Below are 27,712 nucleotides of genomic sequence, written 5' to 3'. Positions count from 1 at the left end.
TGACATAACTTCCCTTTTCACCAATGACACAATCTTGCTCCTACAGAACATATTTCCACATGACATCACGGCCCTTTTTGCCCACATACTCTGCTCCGGATATTTCGTATGGCAAAACAATTTTTACCTTCAAAAAGAAGGTACAGCCATGGGCTCACCACTTTCTCCCCCAATAGCTAACTTTTATATGGAAGACTTTGAGCAACGTGCTCTAGAGACAGCATGTCTAAAGCCCAAAATTTGGCTCAGATACGTCGACGATATTTTCGCCATTTGGCCCCACGGCCGCGAAGCTCTAAATACATTCCTTAGCCACCTAAACAAACAACACAAAGGTATCCAATTCACCATTGAAATGGAAAAAAACGACTCTCTTCCTTTCCTAGACACACTTGTCACACGTCTTCCCTCGGGCTGTCTCTCTTTCTCAGTTTACCGCAAACCTACACACACAGGCCAATACATACGCAAAAATTCTTCCACCACCCAACACAAAAATTAGGGGTCATAAGCACCCTTAAACACAGAGCCCTAACTATTTGTTCGAATGAACAGGCTCTAAACCAAGAATACAAATTTATCAACCAAACATTTATCAAAAATGGATACAATAAAAAAAACTATTCACAAGATCCTCCATAAAGATACCAGTAAGAACAAAAATGATTTCAAGAATGCTATTGCCATTCCTTATGTTAGAGGCATTTCTGAAAAAATAGACAGAACACTTCGCAAAGACAACATGAAAACCACCTTTAAACCCCCAAATAAGCTAAGACAATTACTCAGTTCCTCTAAAGATCCTCTTCCACACCTAGCACACCCAGGGGTATACAAAATACACTGCACATGTAACATACCATACATAGGGGAAACAGGGCGAACTATCCCAATCAGACAAGACGAACACAAACGACACATTAAATACCTCCACTTCGGTAAAACAGGCCTTTCTGACCATGCACTTCAAACATACCATAGAATTGACTGGAAAAATACCAAGTCCCTACACCGCACCAAAACCTGGTTTGAGAGAAAATTTAAAGAGTCCTGTGAAATGATCAAACACAACCCAAATCTCAACAAAAATGATGGCCTCACCATTTCAAGAATGTGGAGGACCCATCTACAACCTGTATAACATCCTAAACTAGCATTAGAAAAATTCCCACTACAAGAGGACAACCTGGTGACCTGGTGAAGTGTTTAGAACATTCAATAGCAACTGAAAGGAATCATTTTGTAACTATCCAGAATATTAATACATGAGGACTCTAACAGTTTATTGTAGTTGCATTTATCTATTTATAATATATATATATATATATATATATATATTTTTTTATCACTAGAGGTCAGGCTAGAAAAAAGATTTATTAACTACGTAGATTTAGTTTACTGGTATAGAAAGCATGAGCACGTAGCTTAGTTCTGTATACAGTTGTATTCTTCCGATGATGACCTCGATATAGAGGTCGAAACGTCAAGTTTTATTTTATTTGTAATTAATAAAATAATCTGTTCAACACGTGTGTTTTTGAGTCCCTAAATCTACAAATATGAGATATACAAATCTTGAAGTACAGTCTAATAATGATTAATATTAAAATATTTAACTTATTAATATAGTTTTCGTATTTCTTTAACCCTTTAATATGGATCGTTTACTGGTTAAAAAAAACGAGGCTATTTGAAATGTACAATAGAAAATAGGGAAATGAAAATTATGGCGGTAACTGTGAGAAAGAACACACTGATGCTTCAGAAACAAGTATTTCTAATGAAAGTAATGAGTGCAATCAATTAATTTATTATACCACTAATATGAAAAAATAAGTGCCTTTAGAATTATTATTGTTTGACTGAAATATTACTATAACTTCTCCCAAAATTGTGATTATCTGAGGAAGGGATATGCCAGTCTTACTAAAATTTTTAAAGAGGATACACCAGTACTGAACATTTGGGAAACACTGTAGTAGATCATACTTATGTTAATTAAAATTCAACTATTTGCAAAATGAAAAGTACTTACACATTTTCCATGGTGTTTTACTTTAATATCTCCACTTCATTTCACCTGTATCACCATAGGTTTCCTCATGGTGGAATGCTGATGGAGATTAAACCAGAAAGGAGAAACAACCATATTGCTACAAACACCATGAAGAAAGTGTAAGTGCATTTCATTCATTTATTACTTTTTTTGGGTTAACTATTAGCTGATTAACTAGTTAATTATTTTTTGATTAACATATGTTACCAAAAATGTTGATAAGTATGGAAATAAATATGCTTGAACTATGTAATTTGTTTCTCTTCCTTTATTTGTATTTAGAAATTGTGGAAGAAGGTGGTTGTTAATGTAGATTTGGCAAAAGATAAATATTTTGTTTTATAATTAGCAAAATTGTATGATGTATGTATGTAAGAGTATAAACTTGGTGTTGTAGTGTTTGAGTTAATGCTCTTTTAAGCTTTACTATATATCAATGGTATTAAATCATAACAGGATAGTGGTAGCCAGAAAACCACTGATCAAGGAATTCAATATGAAGGACCTTGCACCTGCATGCATGCAAGCATGTGTGGGTGATGTATTCATTATTGAAAGTGAAAAGCTTATGAGAGATGCTACAAACATTATTGCAAGCAGTGTTGTTCTTGTCAATAGCAAGATAGTAGTGTGAATGGTTGTCAAATTGTATTTTAGAGAATGATGTGAGGAATATGGGAGTGAAAGAAAGCAAACAAAATATGAATGCCATGATGCAGAAGAAAAGAGAAATTATTATTATTTAGGCTCCAAGGAAGCAAAAGACTCATTGGGAGGTCCTTCCTAGGAAACACAAGTATATCAAGAATCATCGTGGGAGGTCCCTCCTAGGAAACACAAAGTCTCTCATACCACTCCTTAAACTCACTGACCGTTCTTGTTCTCATCACTCTATCAAGCAATGCATTTCACGGTTCAACCACCTTCCATGCAAAGAAACCACTCCTCACCCTCTTGCTCACAGTTTCCTTTCGTAACTTACAGGGATGGCCCCTTGTCATCACTCCTTCCCGCTGTTCAACCAAGCGAAAGAACTCCCCAGTGGCAACCCTGTAACCACCTCTCAACAGTTTAAAAGTCTCAATCATATCACCTCTACTTCTTCTGTTCACCAAACTCTGCAGTCCACATTCCCTCATATTATCCTCATAACTGATATTGTACAGTCCTGAAACTGTCTTTGTTATCTGCCTCTGTGCACTTTCCACAGTTAATTTATCCCCTTCAAATCCTAGGGACCAAATCTGAGAACAATAGTTTAAGTGTGGTCTGATCAGGGTCTTATACAATAGAATGATAACTCTTTTATCTCTCCAGGTCAGCATCCTTCTCATTATTGCAGCAATCCTCTGTGTTACCTTTACCACCTTTGCAATATGTCCCTTGAATTTCATGTTTCTATCACTCATCAACTCCAGATCTCTTGTATGCAGTGAAACATCGATGTGTCCCAAACCTCAAGACCTTACATTTTGCTGCATTAAACTGAAACTCCCCCATTCATTTGCCCATCTATCTAGCTTATTCAAATCCTCTTGCATGTCTACCACATCTGTACTATTACTAATAACCCTTCCCAGCGTCACATCATCCACAAACAACTGAATATCCCCTTGCAATCCATTGACAATGTCATTGATATAAATGTTAAAACAATATAGATCCCAGTACTGAGTCCTGTGGGGAACCCACTTGTAACCCTCTGCCTCCTTGAAACTGCCCCACCATACACAACTCTCTGATACCTATCAGACAGCCAATCCTGAATCCAGTTGACCAACCTGACATCCAAACTCATGTGCTGCAACTTAAATATCAGCTTATCATGTGGCAACCTATCAAGTGCCTTCACTAAATCCAAGAAAATGGCAGTATATGCCTTTCTCTTATCTACTGCTCTTGTAACTTTATTATAAAAGGCTAGCATATTACTAAAACAAGATAGTCCGCTCACAAATCGATGTTGTGACCTCACAGATAACATTACCTTCATCTGCCCAATGTTGTATACAGTCCCTAACTAATTTCTCCAAGATCTTAACACGTTCGCTGCGAACTACGAGTATACTCGTAGTTGGTAAACCAGCCGCACAAGCCGCTACGAGTATACTCGTATGATGCTACAACGAGATTACTGTACTGACCTTGAAGAAGTGAAAATGCTTGGCTTATGGAGCTAGCATCAAAACTGTGTATTCTCATAGATGGTATATGCTCTGCACAAGCCAACTACGAGTATACTTGTATGATGCTTACCGCTGGCAACGAGATTACCGTACTGACCTTGAAGAAGTGAAATTGCTCGGCGTACGGGAACAGACAGTGCCGAAATAGCATGGCAGCAAACGTGTTAACAACTACTGATGACATACAAACTGGCCTATAATTAGACACTTCCAGTCTGCTACCGTCCTTATGCAATGGGACTATCTTACTTTCTTTCCATTCCCTGGCCACCTTTCCCATAGCCAGACTTTAATTGAAAAGCCAGGTCAAAGGAGCTGTCAGTTCCTTAGCACATTCTCTCAAAACTCATGGTGAAATACCATCCAACCCCACAGCTTTACTGACATCCAGAGTACTCAGTATTTGGAACACGTTCTCCTCCTGCACCCCTAAACCTTGAACCTGCCCTATCCCTCTAGTATTAAAATTTACTCCTCTAGGATGAAATACACCAATAAAGTGTTCATTGAACAATTCCACTATGTCCTCTGCATCAGTCACTCTATTCCCATTTTTATCCTACAATGTCATTCTTCCACAATCATTTCTCCTCCTACTGGCCACATAGCTAAAAAATTCCCTAGGATTTTCTTTGGATCTTATGGCCAATCTCTTCTTATATTCCAGTTTTGCCTTCCTTACCATACTAGTCACTCTCCTGGCCTGTGTCTTATATTCTTCATGCATCTGCTCTTCACCTGTCTGTTTATATCTCTTCCATAGCCTCTTTTTCACCTGAAGCTCCTGTTTAATATTGTTTGTCATCGACTTTACACCAAATCGTGTCCTCTTCTTCACTTGGGAATACAGCTTACCATTGCTGCTAACAAATATTCCTTCACAATTTTCCAAGCACTAATGATGAAATGAAAGAAGTGATGAAAGACAACAATGGTAAGGTGGGAGGGCTAGGAGTTTAGCATTCTGCAGCATGCAGAACAATAAACATTTTACAATCGATACTGTCCACATTCCCTGGCCTATAACAGCATCATATTAGATATGCTATTCTATTGATCTCAACTTCACACAAAACAGCTTATCTTCACACATACTCTATTTTCCACTTTGACACTCTTGAAGACACAATTCCTCTGCTACCATTAATAATACTCCCATACTTCTAATTTTTTAGAAATGACAATGCAACCAAAATTATTAAATATAAAAACCTTAATAACTATCTATATTTCAGCAATGTTACATTGCCATCTTCAGGGATCACAAAACAATGATATGTGCACACAGGCACTCACACTAAGCAAATGAGGATGAAGAAAGGTGACTGAAATCGGTTCTGGAGTCTTAAAAGATACTCCTAGTGGGCTAAATTGGATTGTCTTGGCCATTGGGCTGACAATCTTGGAATGTACACTTCCCAAATTTAGGGCAGTCTCATGCATCCAAATTTGTTAAGATTTGGGAAGTTTTTCAGAGCTGAGGCTGATACAAGGAATAATCTTTTGTACTTGCTCAGTATAATAAAGTCGCCTTCTTCCATATTCTGTAGTGGGTGTCCAATGCATGGTTAGCAAGTCCCGAGTGGCTGAACTGGTGGAACCAGATGTAGTCCTTATGTTTGGATATCTTGATATTGGCTGTCCTTGCCTGTTTGGCCATAGTAGAACAGTTTGCATTTGCAAGGGACCTGGTATACTATGTAGGTCTATGGGAAGTGGCTGATCTTTGATGGAGCAGATAAGAGATGTCAATTTCTTATGTAACTAGTTGTGAGGTCATATTTTCTTAGGGTTTTTTTTGTTAGTTTTGTGGATGAACTTCAGATATATGGAATGGTGGTAGATTTAGAGTAATATCTGCTATGAAAGGGAGAGGGGGAGGATTGTGGTTAACTGGATTTAATATTTTTTGAAGGTTGTATCCTTTGGCTAAGAAGGTGTTAAGGATATGGTTAAATTCAGTAGTTAGGGCATTGTTATCTGAACTGATTAAAAAAAAAAAAAACATATAACAGGGAAAAATTAATCATTTCAGATAACAGTGCCCTAACTACTGAACTTAACTATATCCTTAACACCTTCTTAGACAATGGCTACAACCCCCCCCCCCCCCCCAAAGAAAATATTAAAACCACAACCCCCCCCCCTCCTCCTTCATAGCAGAGATTACTCTAAATATATCACCATCCCATGTATATCTGGGATACATCCGCAAAACTAACAAAAATCCTAAGAAAATATGACTTCACAACTAGTTGCAAGCCACACAAGAAATTGGCATCTCTTATCCATTCCACCAAAGATCAGCCACTTCCCATAGACCTACATTGAGTATAACAGGTCCCTTGCAGTTGCAAACTGTCCTACTATGGCCAAACAGGCAGGACAGCCAATATCAGGATATCCAAACACAATGACTACATCCAGTTCCACCAATACAGCCACTCAGGACTTGCTACTGGACACCCACCACAGAATACGCTGGAAGAAAGCCACTTTATTACACTGCAGCAAATACAAGTACGAAAAATTATTCCTTGAATCAGCCTCAGCTCTGAAAAACTTCCCAAACCTCAACAAATTTGGGTGCGTGAGACTGTCCCAAATTTGGAAGGTGTACATTCTAAGATTGTCAGCCAATGGCCAGGACAACCCAATTTAGCCTGCTGCACCTTATAGGACTCCAGAACCGACTTCAGTTGCCTTTCTTCAACAGCCTCATATGCTTAGTGTGAGTACCTGCATGCACACATAATTGTTTTGTGATCCTTGAAGATGGCAAAATGTAGGTAGTTATTAAAGTTTTTATAATTAATAATTTAGTTTATGTTTTCATATCCTGAAAAATTAGCAGTATGTCTAACCAACATAACCAACATATAAGCTTATCTACAAAAATAACAATACTCCCCTTTCTCTTCCTATCCTTTCGGAAAATTCTATGTCCTGACAGTATATCATCCTCAGTCAACCAAGTTTCACCTATGCCGATTATCTTTGGGCATACTGATTCAATCAGTGCTACATACTCAGCCCTTTATTTCTGATACTCCATATTTTGATATGTAAGCATAACCATTCTCCACTCTTTGAGGCCTTCCCATCACTACAATCACTCTTTACTCTCTCTGATATACTGCACTTCTCTCTTTGTCCCCCATTTCCTCAGATCCTGGCTCTGATTGTCATTTATATTCTTATCATCCCCACCATTTTGCACTGCATCACTTTGCTCTGCTATAATCACTTCCTCATCTTTGTATCCAATCTCTTCCTATCCTTCCACAACCTGCTTCTCAACCTCTCTCTCTCTGACTCTTAGTGGTACTAATTTCATATGAACCGTGTGTACTCTTAGTAAATAATACTTGCTCCGAATGACCAAACCCAATCAAATGCATTCCATCAGCTTTAAATCATTTTAACTTCTTTTTGAATTCATTCCATACATTTACAAATTGAACACTGCTTGACACAATTCAGCCCTCTTGTCATTCAGTATAATTGCTCTCCTACTTAATTCACTACTGTCATATCTGGGCAACAAACAAACAAACTACTTTCCCAATGACACTATTATCCTTTACTTCCTGCAATAACTTCTTCACATCCCTTTCCATATTCTATGCCCATCACTGCCATGAATTCTGGTGCAAGTTGCTTCTTCCTTCCTTCGTTTTATGCAAAGCATATGATATTCATTGTATTGTACCACATGTAAAACATGTCTTATGCACTTTATCCTTTACTACACCTTTGATGATTGAGTCACCATATAAAGTAACCCTATCATCCTTAGATATTTGCTTCTTCTTAACTTCCTTGTCATTTATACTAGTTATGCTCATCTTTAAATGTTCAGTTTCCTCCTCTATGCATTTAACCAGCCTCTTCATTTTCATTAACTCCTGCCTAAGCTCTTCCGTGTCACTTCTGTTATACCATCTCTAGCCCTCTCATCCATTTTCTGATTATTCCTGGTAACACCATCCTCATTGATGGAATGTCCTAGCCTTTCGTTGCACTTCTCACATACTATAATACATTCCTGATCATCCGATCTAACACTCCATAAATCTTTAATGCTTTTGGATGCATACATGAAATATTGTCGCATCTTATCCACTGTGAAAAGTCCATGGGAAAACTCGATCTCTGAGTTGAGACCTTCCACGCTGCTGCTGTCTGCTTTTTTGCTGCCACTGCTACCGTTTTTGTATTGTACCATCAGTAAAACATGTTAGCAGAATGTTAACTAGCACTTCCAAGTTAATCAAGATAACAACCAAAGCAAACACATTTAGAACTGCAATTCCACAGAACAATGATTATGTCCAGTCTGGCTATTACATAAAAGCACTATTATACAAATCTACATTAAGGGAAAAAAAACACTTTGTATAACACTGTTCAAATATGCCACTACTTCTCGTAGTGACACAAAGTTGTTTTTTTTCTCTTAATTATATCGTAGATTCCTCTGATATCTGTCTTTAAATTTCTACAGACTAACTTTTTTTTTTTCCTGACCTCCATGGAGTCACAAGACTCATTGTGGGAGGTCAACACAAAGTCTCACATCCACCTCTGCACACTTACCATCCTCTCAGGCAATGCCTTCTGTGCTCCTACCACTCTCCAAGCAATAATACTTACCATTTTACTCACCATCTTCTTTTGCAACTTCATACATTACTTTTAATGAGATTATTTCTCCATGAAGTCAGCAGACTCATAGGAGGTTCAGTCAACTAGCAACATATTTCATATTCAGTTTAAAATTACTAGCACTCCCAGCTCTCACACTGCATTCCTGTAGTGTGTGTATGTTCCACTCACTCACAATTCTCCATTCCAAAAAAAATCTCCTCACATCTTAACACAACTTCCATGAATGGGATCTTTTTTTTTATAATCCCCTCTATATTAATCCAATAAAATCCTCTCACTAACATAAACATCTCTATCATATCGTTTCTTTTCTGCCTATCAACCAAACTCTGCCATTTACATTCCTTTAAGCAACACTCCAAAATCCTGATATTCACATCACAGTGAAAACTGGGTGACAAAATCTGAACACAATAGTCCAAGTGTGGTGTGACCAGTGTTTTATATGATGGCACAACACCTTCTTATCAGCAATACGATACGATGCACAGCCTTTACAGCACTTGCAATGTGTGCCCCCCCCCCTCAACCCTTTAAACTTTAGTCCACTGGACCCTCATCCCCCAGATCTCAATTACATCCTCTTCCTGAAGCACAGTACAGTGCACAGCCATATATCTCTATACTCCAAAGCACAGCATCCTGTATGTATTAATATTAAAACTACAAACCCACTCATTGCCCAACTGAAAAGTATATTCAAATCAGTCAGTCCTCTATAAATTAATGACACTGGGAAGCATTTGACAGGCAACATACATCTATTTTCTGATGATGCAAAGACAGGTACAGTAATCAGGAATGTGGCTGATATGCAGTGACTTGCAGAATGATTTGAACAGGCTTCAATTGTGAACATGAGAAAATGGATGTCACGTCAGTGTAATTAGATATACAATGTCATATTATATTGGTGGGATTATGCTAGAAGAAACTGATCAGGTTAGGGATCTTAGAGTGTTAGTAGATAGCAAATTGAAGTTCAGGGATCATGTAGCAAAGATTGCAAATACAACTCAGAGGATAATTGCAATGCTGAAATGAACTTGGACATGTAAAGATAAGGATGTTATTTTGCTTCTTTACAAGGCCCTGATAAAATCTCACTGGGACTATTTTGCACAGGTCTGGTCTCCTGGTTTTAGTTGTGATTCTGATACAGCGAAGAGAGTGCAAAGGAGAGTGTTAAATATGATATCAGGATTGTGAAATACTGATTATTTTTTAAAGACATATTGAGAATTTGTAGACTGCAGACACTAGCAAACAGGAGAAAGAGGGGAGATATGATTGAGACTTAGAAACTTCTGAAAGGTTTATGCAGGATTTCAGTTGATGGAATTTTTCATTTTATGAAGGGTGGGGAAGTTGAGAATGAATGCCACTAGGAAGGAGATAGATTTTGCTCTCATAAGGTGGCATGTGATTGAATGGATTGCCATTGGATGTTGCATGATGCATGCAGTATGTGACCTCCTTCAATGAGTCCCTGACTCCCTGGAGGTCTCCCTCAATAATCATAATTCCCATGATTTCTCAAATATTTGTTGTAAAGTGAAAATCTGATCTTAACAACCTCTATTTGGCCTGAACATAGCTTGTTCTTCTCCAAGTTTCTCTTCCACAATCTTTCTCAATCTCTTTTCAAGTATGCTTGAATAAATCTTACCTCGAGCACTTAGTAGAGAAATTCCTCTGTAATTCTCACATTCAGCTTTATTCTTTTTTTTTTTATAGATGAGATCTGGAATTCAACCTTCTGACCAGAACCTCTGAAGCATGCAGCTGGTTCCTGTAGTCTATGGGCTCCCTTGATGAGTCTCTGACTTCCTGGAGGTCACTCTTAATAATAATAATCAATAATAAAAAAAAATCTTTCTGAAAGGAATTAACATTAGCAATACATTTTTATAATTCTTACCAACTGAAGATTTCAACTTTGCCCATGAAATATCGCTAACAAATAAATTAGACAGCAGAGGTTGGGGGGGGGGGGGGGCTCAAGAATAGAACACCATTGAATACCTTCCTTTTTTTTGAGATGCTGCTCTGTCATACACAACTTGTTGGTATTGTTCAGAGCCTATTACCAATCCATCTACATAATCTGTTATCCATTCCCTGCAGCTTATACACCAACCTGTCCCTAAGGTAATCTATGAACCGTCTTTGCAGATTCCAAGAATATCACTATATATGAATTTTCTTTATCCAGCATGTTTGTCACTGTCATATAATAAAATCTGAGTGCTAAAACAAGAACTTGTTACAAACTCATATACATCATCACAGAGAATCCTGTATTCAACAATCCAATTCTGTGTTCTGTGTATAACCAACCTTTCCAACTTGACTGCAGCTGCAATACAGGCTGATCTATAATTCAGAACTTCTATTCTAGAATCATGCTTGTGGAGTGTTACTGTTTTGCCTTCTTTCCATCCTTTAGGAACCTTTCCCACTGTAAAGCTTTCATTAAATAATGAGATCACAGGATTAGCTAACTGTTTTGCACATTAAGAAGTAATAGTGCCATCCACTCCCACAGTATTATTAATATCTGATTCATTCAATACTTGACAAAACTCTAATTCTTTCAACTGCAATCCCGCTAATATTTACCTCCCTTCTACAAGTGGCACTATGTGCAAGAAATATATCCATGACTTCATTTCTTGTACAGTTTTATCTTGACTTTTAATTTATACCATGATTTTAGATAATTATTTAAATTTTCATGGTTCATAAGTTGATGTGCCAGTAAAATTCAAATAACAACATAACTTTACTATAAAAAAAGATAGCAGGTTACAAAGATTTTCTTCTTCTATAATACTGTTCCTTATCAGTTATGCAGTTAAATATTGCTTTTTTTTTTCAAGCCCCTCATGACCAGTTCACTTCCCATGCAATACTGATTTTTTTTTTCTTCCAACATCTTTCACCATAATATTAAAGTCTTTCATATTTTTCATCTTTCTCTACACTTTAGCTCAACATATATTCCTTCTTAACTGAAACTTCAGTTACAGGATCACCCTCCATGTCAGAAACTCATTTATACATGTAACCTCTGGTGCAATTACTAGATCTAACAACCAGTTTTCCAGCAATATTATAAAATTATAAACTTTCTTTCATTCCAAGTACTTTTTCTCCATCCTAATATATATCTATTCTATATATATAAAAAGATAAGCTGAAATTTTAAATGTTTTTATGCCACATTTTTTGTTCTCTTCATTGTTTTGAAACGTCCAACAATGTGTTTGCCTTCATGAGACAAATACGTTGTTGTCTCATGTCTCGAGTCATCAGAATTGAAGGAGTACCGGCTTACCAGCCCAGAGGTTGAGGTTGGGTGCCTTAGGCACCAGATCCCCCTAGTGTATATATACACACACACACACACACACAAGGGATGTTCCGATGGGCTGTCAGAGAAACAAAAATATACTTACAAAAAAAACTTTTAAAAAAATTTTATTGGAAATTAAAGTAGACATCTTTCGCTACTTTTCTACATAATTTCCACCATTGTTCAGGCACTTATTATGACGGGGCACCAACCTTCATCGTAGAAGGTTGCCGCCTGTGATGGAAACCACATATTAACTGCTTCTTTTACCTTGTCATCATCTTGAAACCACTGGCCACCAAGGAAAGATTTCAGATGTTTGAACAGGCGAAAGTCCCTTGGTGCGAGATCAGGACTATACGGGAATGATGGAATTGTTCCCAGCTGAAGGTGGTGAGAAGTCATGTTACGCTGACTGTGTGTGGGCAGGTGTTAAGCATTAGTCCAAAGCGTCAGTCACTAAAGATGGTCGCCCGCTCCGTTCATCATCGTGCACACCTGTCTTTCCTTCATTAAAAAATTTAGATTCCATTAAAAGATTTAATTTTACATGTGGTGGGCGATTCGATTTTCTTAGACATTATAAACACACACCAAGAAATGTACGCACTGTGAGAATGTCTGAAAATGGCACCAATGCCTTGCTAACAAATCAACAAACTCAACATGCACACCATTGCAATCACTGCACTGCAGTGAAAATATTTAAAAATGTAACTAACTTTCTGGATGTCCCTCGTATATATATAGAAAGGTTTTTTTTTTTTTTAATTGGGTTTATTATGTATTCAAGATACCAATTAATTTTATATAAACTTGGTTTTTAATCCTATTTCCCAAGTGAGCAAACAGACAAGTAAGTCAAGTTTGCGCTTTCACGTAGTGCAACTCATGGTAGTGCCATGCTAGGCAACTTGTGGTAAAGGTGGATTAAGCTTTGATCACTTTCCTTAGTATTTTCCCCTAATGCAAAGCACATCCCCTTGTGTAAATGTGTGATGCTATGCCTTAAAGGCAAGGGCCACTATCCATACCAGTTTCGACCTTTATTGAGATCTCGTCAGTGGGAGCTAGACCTGACAATGCTAAGGTTGAAGTAATGCAGAGCTTATGAATTTTACCTAAACAAGTTGCCACAAGGTGCTTTGACCTTATTAAATAAAATCTCAGGATGAGAGATAGATGTGGAAAGATGTAGATCTTGAATACATAATAAACCCAAGTTAAAAAATAAAAAAAAAACTTTCTACATCTATCTCTCATCCTGAGATTTTATTTAATAAGGTCAAAGCACCTTGTAGCAACTTGTTTAGGTAAAATTCATAAGCTCTGCATTACTTCAACCTTAGCATTGTCAGGTCTGGCTCCCACTGACGAGACCTCAATAAAGGTCGAAACCGGTATGGGTAGTGGCCCTTGCCTTTAATGCATAGCATCATACATTTCCGCAAGGGGGATGTGCTTTGCATTAGGGGAAAATACTAAGGAAAGTGATCGGAACTTAATCCACCTTTACCATGAGTTGCACTATGTGCAAGTGCAAACTTGACTTACTCGTCTGTTTGCTCACTTGGGAAATAGGATTAAAAACCAAGTTTATATAAAATTACTTGGTATCTTGAATATATATATATATGTATGTGTGTGTGTGTCTGTGTTGAGGAACATTGGCTCGGTTGTTTTGATACATTTGTATAAAGAGAAATTTAATGACCGAGAATAATTGTAGGGCTTTAATGGTATAACACACTACTAGTTTCGGCTTTTGACAGCCTTCTTCAGGTGTCTTTTAAAAATAGGAAACAGCAATAAAAACACTGAAGTTTAAAAAAACTGAGAAACACAAGAAAAAATTGCAGTACATAATTAACATGAAAAAACGTTGTAGTTACATTTAAGTTGTTCTTTCAATCGTGGCATTGTTTGGTGAGTGCGTGCTTGCAGTCTCTCGTGAACACCAGTACTGAACAACAGCAGAATGGCTATCTGGGATATCCCACGTATTTATGGAGTTCCTAAAATCCACAAGGAAAACATTCCTCTTTGTTCAATTGTGGAAGGTATATATTCTCTGACTTACAAACTTTCTAAACATCTTGCTAAATACCTCAAATGTTTTTCTAACAAGTCTGCATCTTTCATCAATAACACCATGGACTTTGTATCACACATTAAGGATATAACTATCAATGAGAATGACATCATAGCTAGTTTTGACATAGTTTCCTTATTTACAAATGTCCTTATGGAAGAAATACTGATATTACTAAACTAAAAGACAAATTATCCGAAAAAAATATTTGCTTTACTGACCCATTGCGCGAAGTCTGGTTACTTTCGATATCAAGACACCATCTACAAACAAAACCAAGGTCTAGTGATTGGCAATCCTTTATCCCCTATTCTTGCAAACATTTATTTAGAGGATTTTGAAACAAAAGCTATATCATCCTTCTCATTTAAACCTAAACTTTGGAAACGTTATGTGGATGACATTTTTATTATTTGGAGCCACGGCCACAATTCTCTCATGAATTTGCTTGATCATCTCAATAATCAACATCCTAATATAAAATTCACAGCTGAACTTGAATATGACAATTCCCTACCTTTCCTGGATATAAAACTGTCCCGCTGCTCTGGAAAATTTAGAATTTCAATGCATAGAAAACCTACACACACACTAATAGATATCTTCATGGTCAGTCCCATCATTTTCCTCCACAAAAACTTGGAACCATTTCTACCTTAGGACATAGAGCACGCTCTCTTCTAAATGACCAGGATGAACTACAAAAAGAAATTAATTACCTCTCATATGTCTTTAGACAAAATGGGTATTCTGATAGAACTTAAAAAATTCCTTCTAGATCCTCCTAGCCACGCACCGAAGAAATAACCAATATTAAGGGTAATATCTCTATCCCATACATCAGTTCAGTTTCTCAAAAATTAGCTAGAGTTCTTAAGAAATACAGCATCAGGACTTTATTTACTACACTTCCAAAAATCCGCTCTCTAGTAAGCCATCCTGGTGTGTACAAGATGTGGTGTGACTGTAATATCCCTTATTTTGGTCAAACAGATAAATCTATTGAATTACATATAGAGGAGCATAAGAGAGACATCTCTTACAAAAGAACATGCGCCAGTGCCTTGTCTTGTTCTTTTCTCGAACAACCCTGATGATGAACACCAGGGTCATTCAGTCTGCTGGGATAGATCCAAAAACATCTTTCGTTGCCATGATGAGTTTGAAAGAAAAATTGTGGAGTCCAGAGAAATCATCCTTAATCATTAACATTTAAATAACAATTTGAGCTACAACCTCCCAGATAGCCATTCTGCTGTTGTTCAGTACTGCTGTTCACAAGAAACTGCAAGCATGTACTCACCAAACAATGCCACAATGGAAAGAACAACTTAAATGTAACTACAACGTTTTTTCATGGTAATTATGTACTGCAATTTTTTCCTGTGTTTCTCAGTTTTTTTTAAACTTCAATGTTTTTATTGATGTTTCCTATTTTTAAAAGACACCTGAAGAAGGCTGTCAAAAGCTGAAACTAGTAGTGTGTTATAGCATTAAAACCTTACAATTATTCTCGGTTTCAGTCATTAAATTTCTCTTTATATATATATATATACACATTCCTGTAATTAAAATCATCCATGATGTCACCTTGTATCTACCAAGGTAATTTGCTAATGCATTTCTTAATGACTTTCCTCACAACATCTCTCCTCTACTAACAGCCATTTATACAGTTAGTAAATAAATAAACAAAACCAAGAGTTTTTTGGTCTTTTAATTATTTTCTGAAATGTTTATTTTATATTAATAAGTTTATTGCTTATCTTATTTTACAGGGAAGATAAACTGCAAGAACTAAAACGACAGCAAGTATTACATCTGAAAGATACTTCAAACTCAGAAGGTGAGGAGCAAGAACTGATTGATGAGACCTCGGCATTTATTGAGCTTTCTCCAAATAATCTATCCAAACTTCCAGAAAAAGGTATACTGAAGTATCCTCCTCATCGTTCTGAAAAAGAAAAGTGGAGTGATGAGGCCTCTCAATCTGACAATCAAGATGTTACAAGTCAATCTGACAATAATTTAGATCGAAATAGTGATGCACTTACTGAAGTTGAACGAACATTGAAAAGTCTGAATGGATACCACGAAGAAATTCTTGAAGCTCTTCATACTGCCTCTTCTCATCGGCCATTAGAAGCTCAAATTAGTCCACAGGATGCTAAGAAAGCATTTGGTGAAAGCTTATCAGACTATGGTGGTATTGGAATTCTTAAAGGTAGCACCGAACAGTTAACAGCAACTAGTGGTGATGAATCAGAAGAAACTGTGCCACCATGTGGGCCAATAAGGATCAGAAATCTGGAAGATCTGCTCCGGCAGCTAGAACATCAGCCAGGACCTCATATTTCTCCAGCTGGATCAGATGATGTTAGACTTAGTGAGCCAGAAGCTGATCATCACTATAGACTAGAAAGGCCTGATAGTTCAAGTGGTACTGAAAGTCAGTTAGAACCTGGTTTACATTATTTGCTTGGAAGGAGAAGAGCAAGACCTGGGACTGAGGCTTCACCTGGACATTTGCCTACAGTTCCCAGCCATTTTCCTAGAGGGTTACCTCCAGAAGCAGAAGAGGAGGAGGATTATGAAGAAGAAGGAAGTGAGGATGGAGATGAAGGTAGTGGCTATTCTCATCAGTTTGTGCGAAGTGCTAGTGAAGAAGCACTTCCTGTAACTGTAAAACCAGATTATACCTATGAAAGGAACTTGAATACTAAACAGCAGGAGGAGAAAACAATGAAAAGAGACTCCTGTGAATACTTTCCTAGTCCGCCATCAGAAGAATCTTATAATACTTATGATGGGAAGCCCTTCTATCCTCCTCAGTCTGGTGTTACTTCAAGAGGAGAAAGAGTTTTGCTGCCAACAGGTGTTCCCCATCAAACGCCATCCCAGTTGCAACCGCCAGTTATGGGCACTACACCTGGTTCTCAGCCACCACCTGGGACCAAGCGAAAAGCAAAGAAAAAATTTCCAGAGTATAAAGTTTAAAAAAAATTTTGTAAGTTAATTATAACTAGTCAAATTCTGTTGTGCCTCTGGAAGACCCATGATGATGATGATGAATTTGGTTTGCATCGATCAGTCATTCATTCATTTGTAGTCTTATTATAATACTATCAGGGTTTTATTTTTTATATGTGTGACAAAAAAAGGCTTTAACTTAAGATTGTTGCTCATTCTATTAAAGAGAAAATATTAGGTAGTTCCTCTTGTTCCAGTGGGGCAAATTAATTTTTCTAATGCTTGTTGATTAAAAAAAGAACCACTCATGTATTACTTTATTGTGATAATTAGTAAGGTTTTGTTTGCTCTGATATACACATATTAATTTATAGATATTGTATGTTTCTGTAATTTATATTTAAATCTTTTTATACATTTACATTTCCTTTTCTTTCTATTTTTTCTTTTCTTTTTTTTTAGAATATTTAGGATTTGTATTCACTTTACAATAATATTTCATTTGAAAGTACTTAGCTAGTATTTATATGTAATTTTCCTAAATAGCAGTATTGTATGCTTTTATTTTTTTAAAGGGTAAAACTCAATCCATTTCCTGTTATATATTTATTAAATACTCTCAGGAAAAAATATATATATATATTTCTCAGCTGTTCTGCAGTAATGCGAAAATGTTTCTCAGAGCATTTGGCCAAGAAAGCAATACATTTTGGTTTACTTCATATCATGAAAAAATTTGTAATTCCAAGCTGTCATTACATTAAACTTCATATTTTAAGAGTACTTACAGCATACTGAAATCTTGTTCAGAACTGTTTTTATCTATTTTAAAATCTTGGCATAATATTCTTTTAATTCTTAGAATGGATTTATTCTTTGAGTTATGCAAACACTGCCAGAACATAAGATGGAAGAAGTATAATTTTATTACTGAGGAAATGCGGTAACGTATTAAATTGCAATTGAAATACAGAATAGGGGCAGGAAAAAAAAAAACATATCATTCAAATCAACTTTAACTTTTATTTTAGAAATAAAATTGGAACAATGCTAAATAGATATATGTAGATATTATGTAATTGTATCTTTTATTGTTTTCTCTAAATCTGAAAACTAGATTAATAATGTGGAAATTAAATACTGTATTTCTTCTATAAAATATTCAAAATTTTCTGAACTTTAGAAGATAAATTTATATACGATTGCAATATATCATATAATTCTTGTATTCTATATTTGATTTCCATGAAAATATGATACATATGGAGTTTTTCTCAAACAGTATTTTTTGTGTACATTGGTAAAATTCCTATTAAATCATTAATTATAATATAGTTTTAATGACATTAAAGTAGCACTATTAATAATACTTGAAGAAATATTACAGGAATAAAATATTTTGAAATATTTGGCATGAGGAATTATACTTTATGATCAAAAGATTTAATATAGTAAAATACTAAAAACAATCTCCCCCCCCACTTCTAGTATAATGTTATATTTAAATCCTGTGAGACACTTTTCAAATGCCAAACACGAATGCTAGTACAGAAACATTCCAAACTTTATACAGCATAAGCACTCTTAATTTAAAATACACACACACATTTTACAAGATATCAGTTTTAAAGGTCAATACCAACAAATATGAAAAAAAAACGTCAATTTTAATAAAATTTTAAGTGTAATGTGACTTTTTATAAAAATTAAATGTTTTATAGGTATACATTGAACATTGATTAGCAAAGGCACGTTGTAGATATCATAGGAAAATATTCCTTTTGAGTAGTCAATGGTTATATTTCAATTAAAACCATATAAAATTTTTCTAGTTGCTTTTTTAAGAAAAATTAAAATATCAGTTAATTAGAAAAAAAAATATTTTTATACAATTTTAATAATAATTTTAGTTTTTAAATACAGGCAGCCCTCGGTTTATGCCTCACTTCCATTCCTGAAAAAACGGGCGTAAACTGAACCCAATTTTAATGGTAGGTACAAAGTTATGTTCCGTGCAGTCAAAAAATATGCACATGAAGTATGTGTAACATTATTATATTATATTAAAGCTTTGATAATACATACATATTTGTTAAAATAAAATTATTAATAACGAAAACAAAGCAAAATTATATACAAAAAATATGAAACTTCGAAAAGATATTACATATTTCTATGTTGAAGTTCCTGGTTTCGGATCACCTGCATTTTTTTAAAAAAAAGTATTCAGTCTTAACTGCATAGATTTTCTTTTTCTTTCTTTAAGGAATTCAGTGTAAGGTTGAATAGATGCGATTACACTCCTTTTTACATTCGCGCTCCATTCCCAATCGAGGTCCATTTAACAGAGTTCATCGGTCAATGTCTCTATGCTTGCAAGGATATGCTGTAAATCGGTCGTTTTTATATCTCTCAGAGGACCTCCTTCATTTTCTTTCTCCTCCTTTGGATGTTGACTTAATTGTCTGGTTAATTCTTTTAAGTCTTCATTGGACAGCGGTTTAACATGGCACTCTAAGACTTCTGTCACATCTTCAGCTATATCGTCCAATCTCACCTCTCGCAAAAGCTTGGTAACGTCTTCAATAACATTCTCCTCTTGCTCTAATTCCTCGAAGTCGTGCATAAATGCTGGAAGAAGTTTTCGCCATGCTCCTTTTTAAACACTTTGCTGACACTTCATTTCAAGCTGCCTTGATGCTGTTAATGCCCTTCAAAATATCGAATGACCGCCAATAATCTTTAATAGTTTTTCCTGAAGTGTCCAAGACTCTTACCATTTCCATAAATGTTATACAGAGGTGATTGGGCAAGAGCAGGTGTGGTGGGAATAATCACAACCAATAAGTGGCTTGGGTAGGACTGGTTATAGACCTAAAAGTGAACTGCTGTGTTTTATAAATGCCAGAAGTATCAGAAATAAGAGAGGTGAAATTGCTTCATTGATCGAGTTTATTCATCCCAAAATCATTGGAATAAGTGAAACAAGTGAAACTTCTTCAGAAGAGAGAACTTTCCATCTTCAGCTTTGAAGATTGATGTAATCCCCTGATCCATCGGTTGCAAAAGAGATGTTGTGTTTGGGGGGCATGTAAACAACCTTGACATCCAATGGTGTTCTTACTTCAGCAAGGTTTTGAGGATGTCCATGGGCATTATCCAAGAGAAGCAATGCCTTGGCTGAATCATTTTCTTTACAGAAGCGAAGCATTGTAGGACAAAAATAATTTGTGTACCAATCTATAATTGTGTAACCCAAGCTTTCTTGTTCCATTTCCAATAGACTGGCAGCATGGCTTTTAGGCCTTTGAAGGCGTGTGATGTCTGTGAATGGTACAATAACATTGGTTTAAGCTTCAAAGTTCCAGAGACATTTGCACCCAAGAAAAGCGCAAGTTTATCTTTTGCAGCTTTAAAACCTGGAGCGGAACGTTCGTCACAGGAAATGAAGGTGCGTGATGGCAATTTGTTCCAGTAGAGCCCAGTCTCATCAACATTAAAAATAATATCAGGAGGATAACTTCCTTGTTCTACACAGTCTTGAAATTCTTTAGGAAAATATGCCGCTGCCACAACATCTTCACTTGCTGCCTTATCACATAATTTGACACTATGGCACTTACTTCAAGACATAAATCTCTCAAACCAACCTTTTGCTTCCTAAAAATGCTTCTTCGCCTCCATCTGTCTTTTTAAGATCCTCAAAAACTGTTTTTGCTTTCTCAGTTATAACAGCCTGCATCAGAGGAATGTTTTTCTGATTCAATTCATGCACCCATAATAATAATTTTTTTCATGAAGTTTACCCTTGCTATAACTTACGTTTTGCATTTAGTACTGCTGTTGCGCAGTACTAAATTTTTTTGCGCAGACTGTTTTATTCTATCTGCATTTTTCATAATTGTAGTAACAGTCGATGGAAGTATGTTCATACTTCTACAGACATTAGCACGTGTCTGCCCATCTTCCATTCTTCGAATAACCTCCATCTTCTTTTCAAGTGCGATTGATTTCCGTGCTTCTTAACACCAATTTCTGCTAATTTTTCTGCACTTCTTTTATCTGACATGGTATGTAATTACGTACTTTATCAATTTAAATACGCATGTATGTAAAAAAAAATTAAATAGAACAATTAGGTAGATTCAACAGTAAAACTAGGTTTGATACATATACGTTGTAGTAGCTCGGTAAATAAATACTCAAACACTAGAGTGCCTACTAGCGTAGTTTCTCATTGAGACCACACTACAGTAAGAAAGCAAGCGCAGGTATCCTTCATTATTGTGAATTGCCGTAAATTGAACCGTCGTAAACCAAGGACTGCCTGTACTAATCATTTATAACAATAGCATGTTCAACATGCATATTTGTCTATGAAAATTTTTCAGCAAGAAAATTTAGAAATTGTAAATTACACTTTCTTGCAGAGTTGAGAATTTGGTTAATATAGTTGCCAAATTTATGTTAAAAATTAATCAGAACATACTGTTTTGTGTAGGTTACTCAATATTTTCAAACTTTATAATATTTATTTTTAATGAAGTGATAATGATTGCACAGTGCTTAAGTGAATATTAAAAATGTACAGTTATCATTAAAAGCTTTTAGAAATGTTTTAAAGAAACTATATTCTTTAACTTGAAAAACATCTTTGAGAATAATTTTTTGTTAGGAATTTGAAACATGTTTTTTACATTTAGAACAAGTATATTCAGGGTAATCGATTTTTAAAGAAATTCTTTCATGCTTACAAAATCAAAAGGCAAATCTTCTTTCTCTATCTGCTATTTTTTTTTTATTTAATCACTAAATCACTTAATTTTTAAAGTTTTTTACGATACATACATGCATGTGTATGTGTATATACTTCTTAACAATATTTAGTGTATACTCTTGGGTGCTTGTCATTTGAAGAATTCTCTGTGAATTCAATGTAATAATGAAAGGCATGTTTTTGACTCAAGCCCACAACAGGAGCCCAAACAAAAATGCATATGGGCTAACTTTTTGCTCTAGCAATATGATATTGCCTGAGCACTTAAACTGTGGCAGCTATTTTATCTTTCTTCATGTGTCCATCACTGTATGTGTGCGCGTGCACAAGCATATGTTTGTGTGTGTACATGAGTGCGTGTTTCGATTTTTTTAAAGCACATCCATCATTTGTATGCCTTTTTCATCCATGATACTCATTGTCATTAAAAACCTATTTCTATGGTGTTGAATCACACTAATGAATTATCCCTTGTCTCTGTAACATAGAAATGCCATATAAACACTGTAAAAATACAAAACCAGTGCAGTTACTGCTATTTAAGTTATTTTAAGAATGTTGTAATTCTTTAAATCAGATGATACGAGTAAAAGCGTTTCTATATAAAGAAATTAAAAGTATTATTACATTTCAGAAGTTGAAAAATCCCATCTTTCATTGGTGATTATATGAAGTGTTAAATTAAATTTTTAGATCTCAATGCTGTATAATACAAGAAATTGAACTTGCATTGTAATGTTACCTGGTGATGTAAAAAGTTTTTAATTTCTCTGAAAGTCTGTCATTTTTATAATATTCTTAACCAAAGATTACCTCTTAGTATTTTTCAAATGATGTGAAAAAAATCAGTAGGAAAAAAATATACAAGAAAATTTTATGTAACATTTTTGTATAAATTTCTTGATTCACTGTGTGAATGTTAAGATCAGCAAAAATTTTTTACAGAAGCTTACAAAAAAAAAAGTACACTTTATAATATTCATCTGGTTAAGCAGTATATATTTTTCAGGCTTCATAGATATACCTTAGTGCAAATTTCATTTAAGTAATAAGCCATATATTTCAAATATTTCCATGATCCTCTTTTTGCTTCTCTATTTGCCAACAGGCAATAAAGACATCAGTCAGATAATACTTTTTAATATCATGTAATATTTGTTTTGTTTAAACAGAATATGTAAATGGTACTTCATTTACAGTAAATTTAGTTAAATTCGACACATCTTGTAGGATTGATATTATTAATCATACAATCAAGGATAAAAATAATTTTTTTTTAATGAAATTGGATATAATATAATATAAAATATAGTACTTCAACAGATAAGACCAAAGGGTAGACTCAAATCATTACAATATTATTTATCAATTAAATTTATTATTTGTTCTTGATTTAGTTATAACTATAAATTAAAGATACCAAGAAATTATATATACTTAGTTTAACACCCCAACCGGCTATGGCGTCTATAGATGTTCAGCAAAATCTGGATACGATTTTGTAACATCTATTGAATAACATGGATAAAAAGTGCAGTTTGGTCTCACTATTTCATCCACAATGGCCGGTAGAGAGGTTAATTCATTCTCCAAGTGTACGCAAACAAAGTTTGCAACCGAAGTATCTTTCAGGAGTGGGGCAACTTGTGGCAAAGGTAGTATAACTTCTCCTCACTTGCCTTAGTATCCCATAATCCAAAGCACATCTCCTTGCAGACATGTATAATGCTATGCATTAAGGGAAGAGTCACTATCCAGACCGTTTTCGACCTTCATTGAGGTCTCATCAGTGGAAGCCAGACCCAGAGGTGGTGATTCTAAGGTGGAAGTAATGGAGAAGTCATATTTTTTTATATGAGTTGCCAAAAGGTGTCACACCTTATTATCAAAATACTCTGGATTAGAGATAGATAGTTGTTGAAAGTTTTTCACTTGGTTTAATCCATTATCCAAGTGTAAGCAAACAAAGTTTGCACCTGAAGTATCTTTCAGGACTGGGGCAACTCTTGGCAAAGGTGGTATAACTTCTCATCACCTACCCTAGTATCCCATAATGCAAAGCATCTCCTTGCAGACATGTATAATGCTATGCATTAAGAGAAGTATTATAAATTAAAGATACAAAGAAATTATATATACTTGGTTTAATTCATTATCCAAGTGTAAGCAAACAAAGTTTGCACCTGAAGTATCTTTCAGGACTGGAGCAATTCATGGCAAAGGTGGTATAACTTCTTAGTTATAACTACTTTATCAAAAGTCAGCAATAATTTAAATCCCACATAAAAAGTGCAACAACTGCAGACCTGGCCATTACTCAGCTGCTTTATGCATTATTGTTATTGTCTTTTAATTCTGTTTTTTGGGCTATTAAAAAAAAAGTTAAACATCACTGAATTATCATAATTAATTCCTAATATATACCTAGGGAAGGGGGGGGGGGTACAGGATACAATGATAGTACTACACAAAAAGTTTACATTGTTACTGGTTTCTCCCATATTTTCATAACTTATATTATCAATCTTTTAAGGCACTTCTATATCACTTCACCTAGATCTTGGACTTTCTCTGGATCTTTTTGCTATCCTGCATCACACCACTGTTCTAATCTTTCCTTTCCTATTCTATTTAACTTACCATATCACCTGAGATTAGCCCTGGTTACATAGCTAATCTCCAACAGTTAGCAATTTCTGATTGTTAGCAATGTCAAGTTTTCTCATAATGTCTTCATTTTAAATGATTTCCAATTGATGCCATCTGTTCACTTCCTCTAATTTTTCTTGGAACTCTCATATCTTTGGTCTCTAGTCTTTGATCAACTGCTTTATTTCTATTCCAGTTCGTAGATCTATAAGTTAAATGTTTGAATTGTCTTGTATATAGTTACAGCTACTACAGTGTTTTGACTAATTTCTCTCTTATTCCGTGTAAATTTATTCAATTAACTTCCTGTCATATCTGCTTTGCTTAAATATAAAAGGTACTTTAATTAGCTATCTGATTTTGACAGTTTAGAACAGCATCATACTAGAATATAAATTTTTGATTGTTTTTAACCACTGGCTTATATATTAGGTTATATAGCCTTCCATTATTCCAAACAATCAATTCCCCCCCCCCCCCCCCCAAAAAAAAAAACTGGAAGGAGAGTGCCATATTGGCTACTGTACGTCTAATTAACAGTGTTAAATACATTTAAGTCATTAAGTTGGTGAATGCATTTTTCTTTTTAATCTTGTGGTATATAACAAACATCAATTATTGGTACCCCTACATGCATACTACCATGCAAAATACCATTTCCTATCAAAGAGTGGCAATGGAGACTCAGAGTTTTACTCTTGCACACTTGAAAATGAGTATAATATACCCATTTTCTTAGATATCTCGACCATAATTCCCACTATACCTGACCTCATCAATATATTAATAAAACCTGTTTCTAATTATTTTCTTTTAATTTGTGTTACTGTACCGGAGGGAAAACAAGTGGGGGGATAACTCGCCTTCAGTCTTGCCCTACTTTATGTTCATGGTTTGCTACACTGCCAATTGTGCCATGGTGGCACGATTCCTGATCCACTATGCTTTTATGATATAAAACTAACTGGTAAAACTGCAAGAAAAAGATATTTTCTTGCAGTTTAAAGGTTTTACAGGTCTTAAACATAAATTTCACTTTGGATGTGTGTTACTACTGTTGTTCTTCTTATAAGAACATTTTCGTCATGAAAACTTATCTTCATGGGAGGCTCATCTTAGACAACACATAGTCTATCAACATTACTCAAACTAATATCACAATCTTATCACTATCCTTCTCACTACTGAAGCATTCCTTTCAGCAGCCTTGACATGATTTTTTTTTTTTTTTATCAACCACTATCTCAAGATCTCCTCTGCTTCCTTCATTATAGTTCTGTTAATAGTGTACACAGCCTCCCATCTGTGAATCCCATATTTCAAGATCATACATTTATTTGCATTAACCTGATATATTCATTAATTTGCCCATCTTTCCAGCTTATTAAAATCGTCCTAGAAGTTTATTTGTAAACCATTGTATATTTTTCACATCATCCTTATCACATAACTGATGGATGAACCCAAATGAACTCTTCCAACAATTTTGTGATTCATATATGCAAATTGTTTTCTCAGAAGTACGAAATCAATACCAAATAATTAATCCAACAAAAACTGTGTCCACAGCATTCCCTAATGCAGAGGCGAATTGACACCTCAACCTCTCTGTGGCAAAATGGTAGAACATGAGCCTCACCCGAAATACCTTGGAGTGAGCCTGGCCAGAAGCCTAACCTATAAAAGGCGCATCACCAACCTGTCCAAAAAAGTTAAAATGAGAAATAATAATAATAATAATATTATTATTTGACACCTCCAGGGAGTCCAAAGACTCATCGAGAGAGAGTGTGCCAACAGCATCGAACAATTTGTCCCCTTCCAACTACTAACCACACTCAAACTTACTTAACTGAGCCATTAGTAGCAGAGGCTCTACCAATCGACCAACCTTTGCCGGCATATCATCTCACGGCTTGCTGGAACAACCTGGAGTTATGGTGCTGATGTCTTAAGGTCGTCTGCACTAGCCCTCACATTCTCTGCAGCAGCAGAAACTGTGCCCCTTTGTGGGAAATAAGTGCTCACACTAATATTATAGACACCCAGCTAAACTCTACCATGTGTACAATTAGTGGGACACTGAAAAGTACCCTTCTCCCATGGCTGTCTCTTCTATCTAGCATTGCTCCACCAAATATACAGAGAAGACAAGCCTCGATTAAAGTATTTAATAAAGTAATGAGCAACCCACTTCTTCCCCTGCACCAGGCTATCATAAATCCACCTAGTATTTGCCTAAAATCATGAAACCCTTTCTGGTCCATGGACGACCTCTCTTCAGCTGCCTTACCATCAACACCTGACATGTGGAGAGAACAATGGTCCAACAAATAGTTTCCTCGTTTTGCCCTTCCTAGGAAGATTTGGTCATCTATCAACAGGATCAGAACTAACTAGGACAAATGTGGCTACCTACTGCATAAATGGAGACTATCAAACCACCCTTATTGTGACTGTTCCCCTGTGGCCCAGACGATCACTCATATTGTGAATGACTGACCAAGGCACCAATTTCATGGTGGAGGCCTCCAGGACATCCATGAGGTGACAGATGAGACCCTGGATTGACTTTCTGTCTGGACATTGACCTGGAGATGTGTTTGCCTTAAGAATAAAATACCCAAGAAAAGTATCAAGCTTCCCTTGATAAGTTCTTATGAGAGCAATGTTTTCCAACCAAAATCCTCCATCATGAGATTGTTTTCATATGGAGATGGGTTATTATTCCTAGAATATTCAGGTCTTTCACTGCCATATGAAAACTTCTAATGAGGAAAGAATATATATGGAAATACAAGGCCGGTGATTATGACAAGCTTAAAAGACAACTTGGAGCTATAGCATGGAATGAGTAATTGAGCAGTAAGGAAATAAAAGCCGAACAGGGTAGGTGTAAAATGGATGAATGAGGAAATTAAGCATGAAATCTGGAAGAAAAAAGTACTCTGGA

At 35.6% G+C, this 27,712-nt stretch overlaps 1 protein-coding gene across 1 annotated transcript in view; it reads left to right on the top strand.

Annotated features, from left to right (window-relative positions):
- Positions 1 to 27,712, top strand: part of LOC150105449 (disintegrin and metalloproteinase domain-containing protein 11-like) — a 602,139-nt gene that overhangs the window by 557,135 nt on the left and 17,292 nt on the right. Inside the window, exons 27-29 of the mRNA XM_090393967.1 lie at positions 16,142 to 16,300; positions 16,406 to 16,566; positions 16,630 to 17,327. Coding sequence (XP_090250093.1) covers positions 16,142 to 16,300; positions 16,406 to 16,566; positions 16,630 to 17,327 — 1,018 coding nt within the window. The remainder of the gene's footprint in view (positions 1 to 16,141; positions 16,301 to 16,405; positions 16,567 to 16,629; positions 17,328 to 27,712) is intronic.

The sequence above is a fragment of the Typopeltis vanoorti genome, chromosome 6 (genome assembly GCF_054136105.1).
Source record: "Typopeltis vanoorti isolate ZY-2024b chromosome 6, IOZ_Tvanoo_1.0, whole genome shotgun sequence".
NCBI classification, from domain to species: domain Eukaryota; kingdom Metazoa; phylum Arthropoda; class Arachnida; order Uropygi; family Thelyphonidae; genus Typopeltis; species Typopeltis vanoorti.
This window is presented reverse-complemented; position numbering and strand designations above follow the sequence as displayed.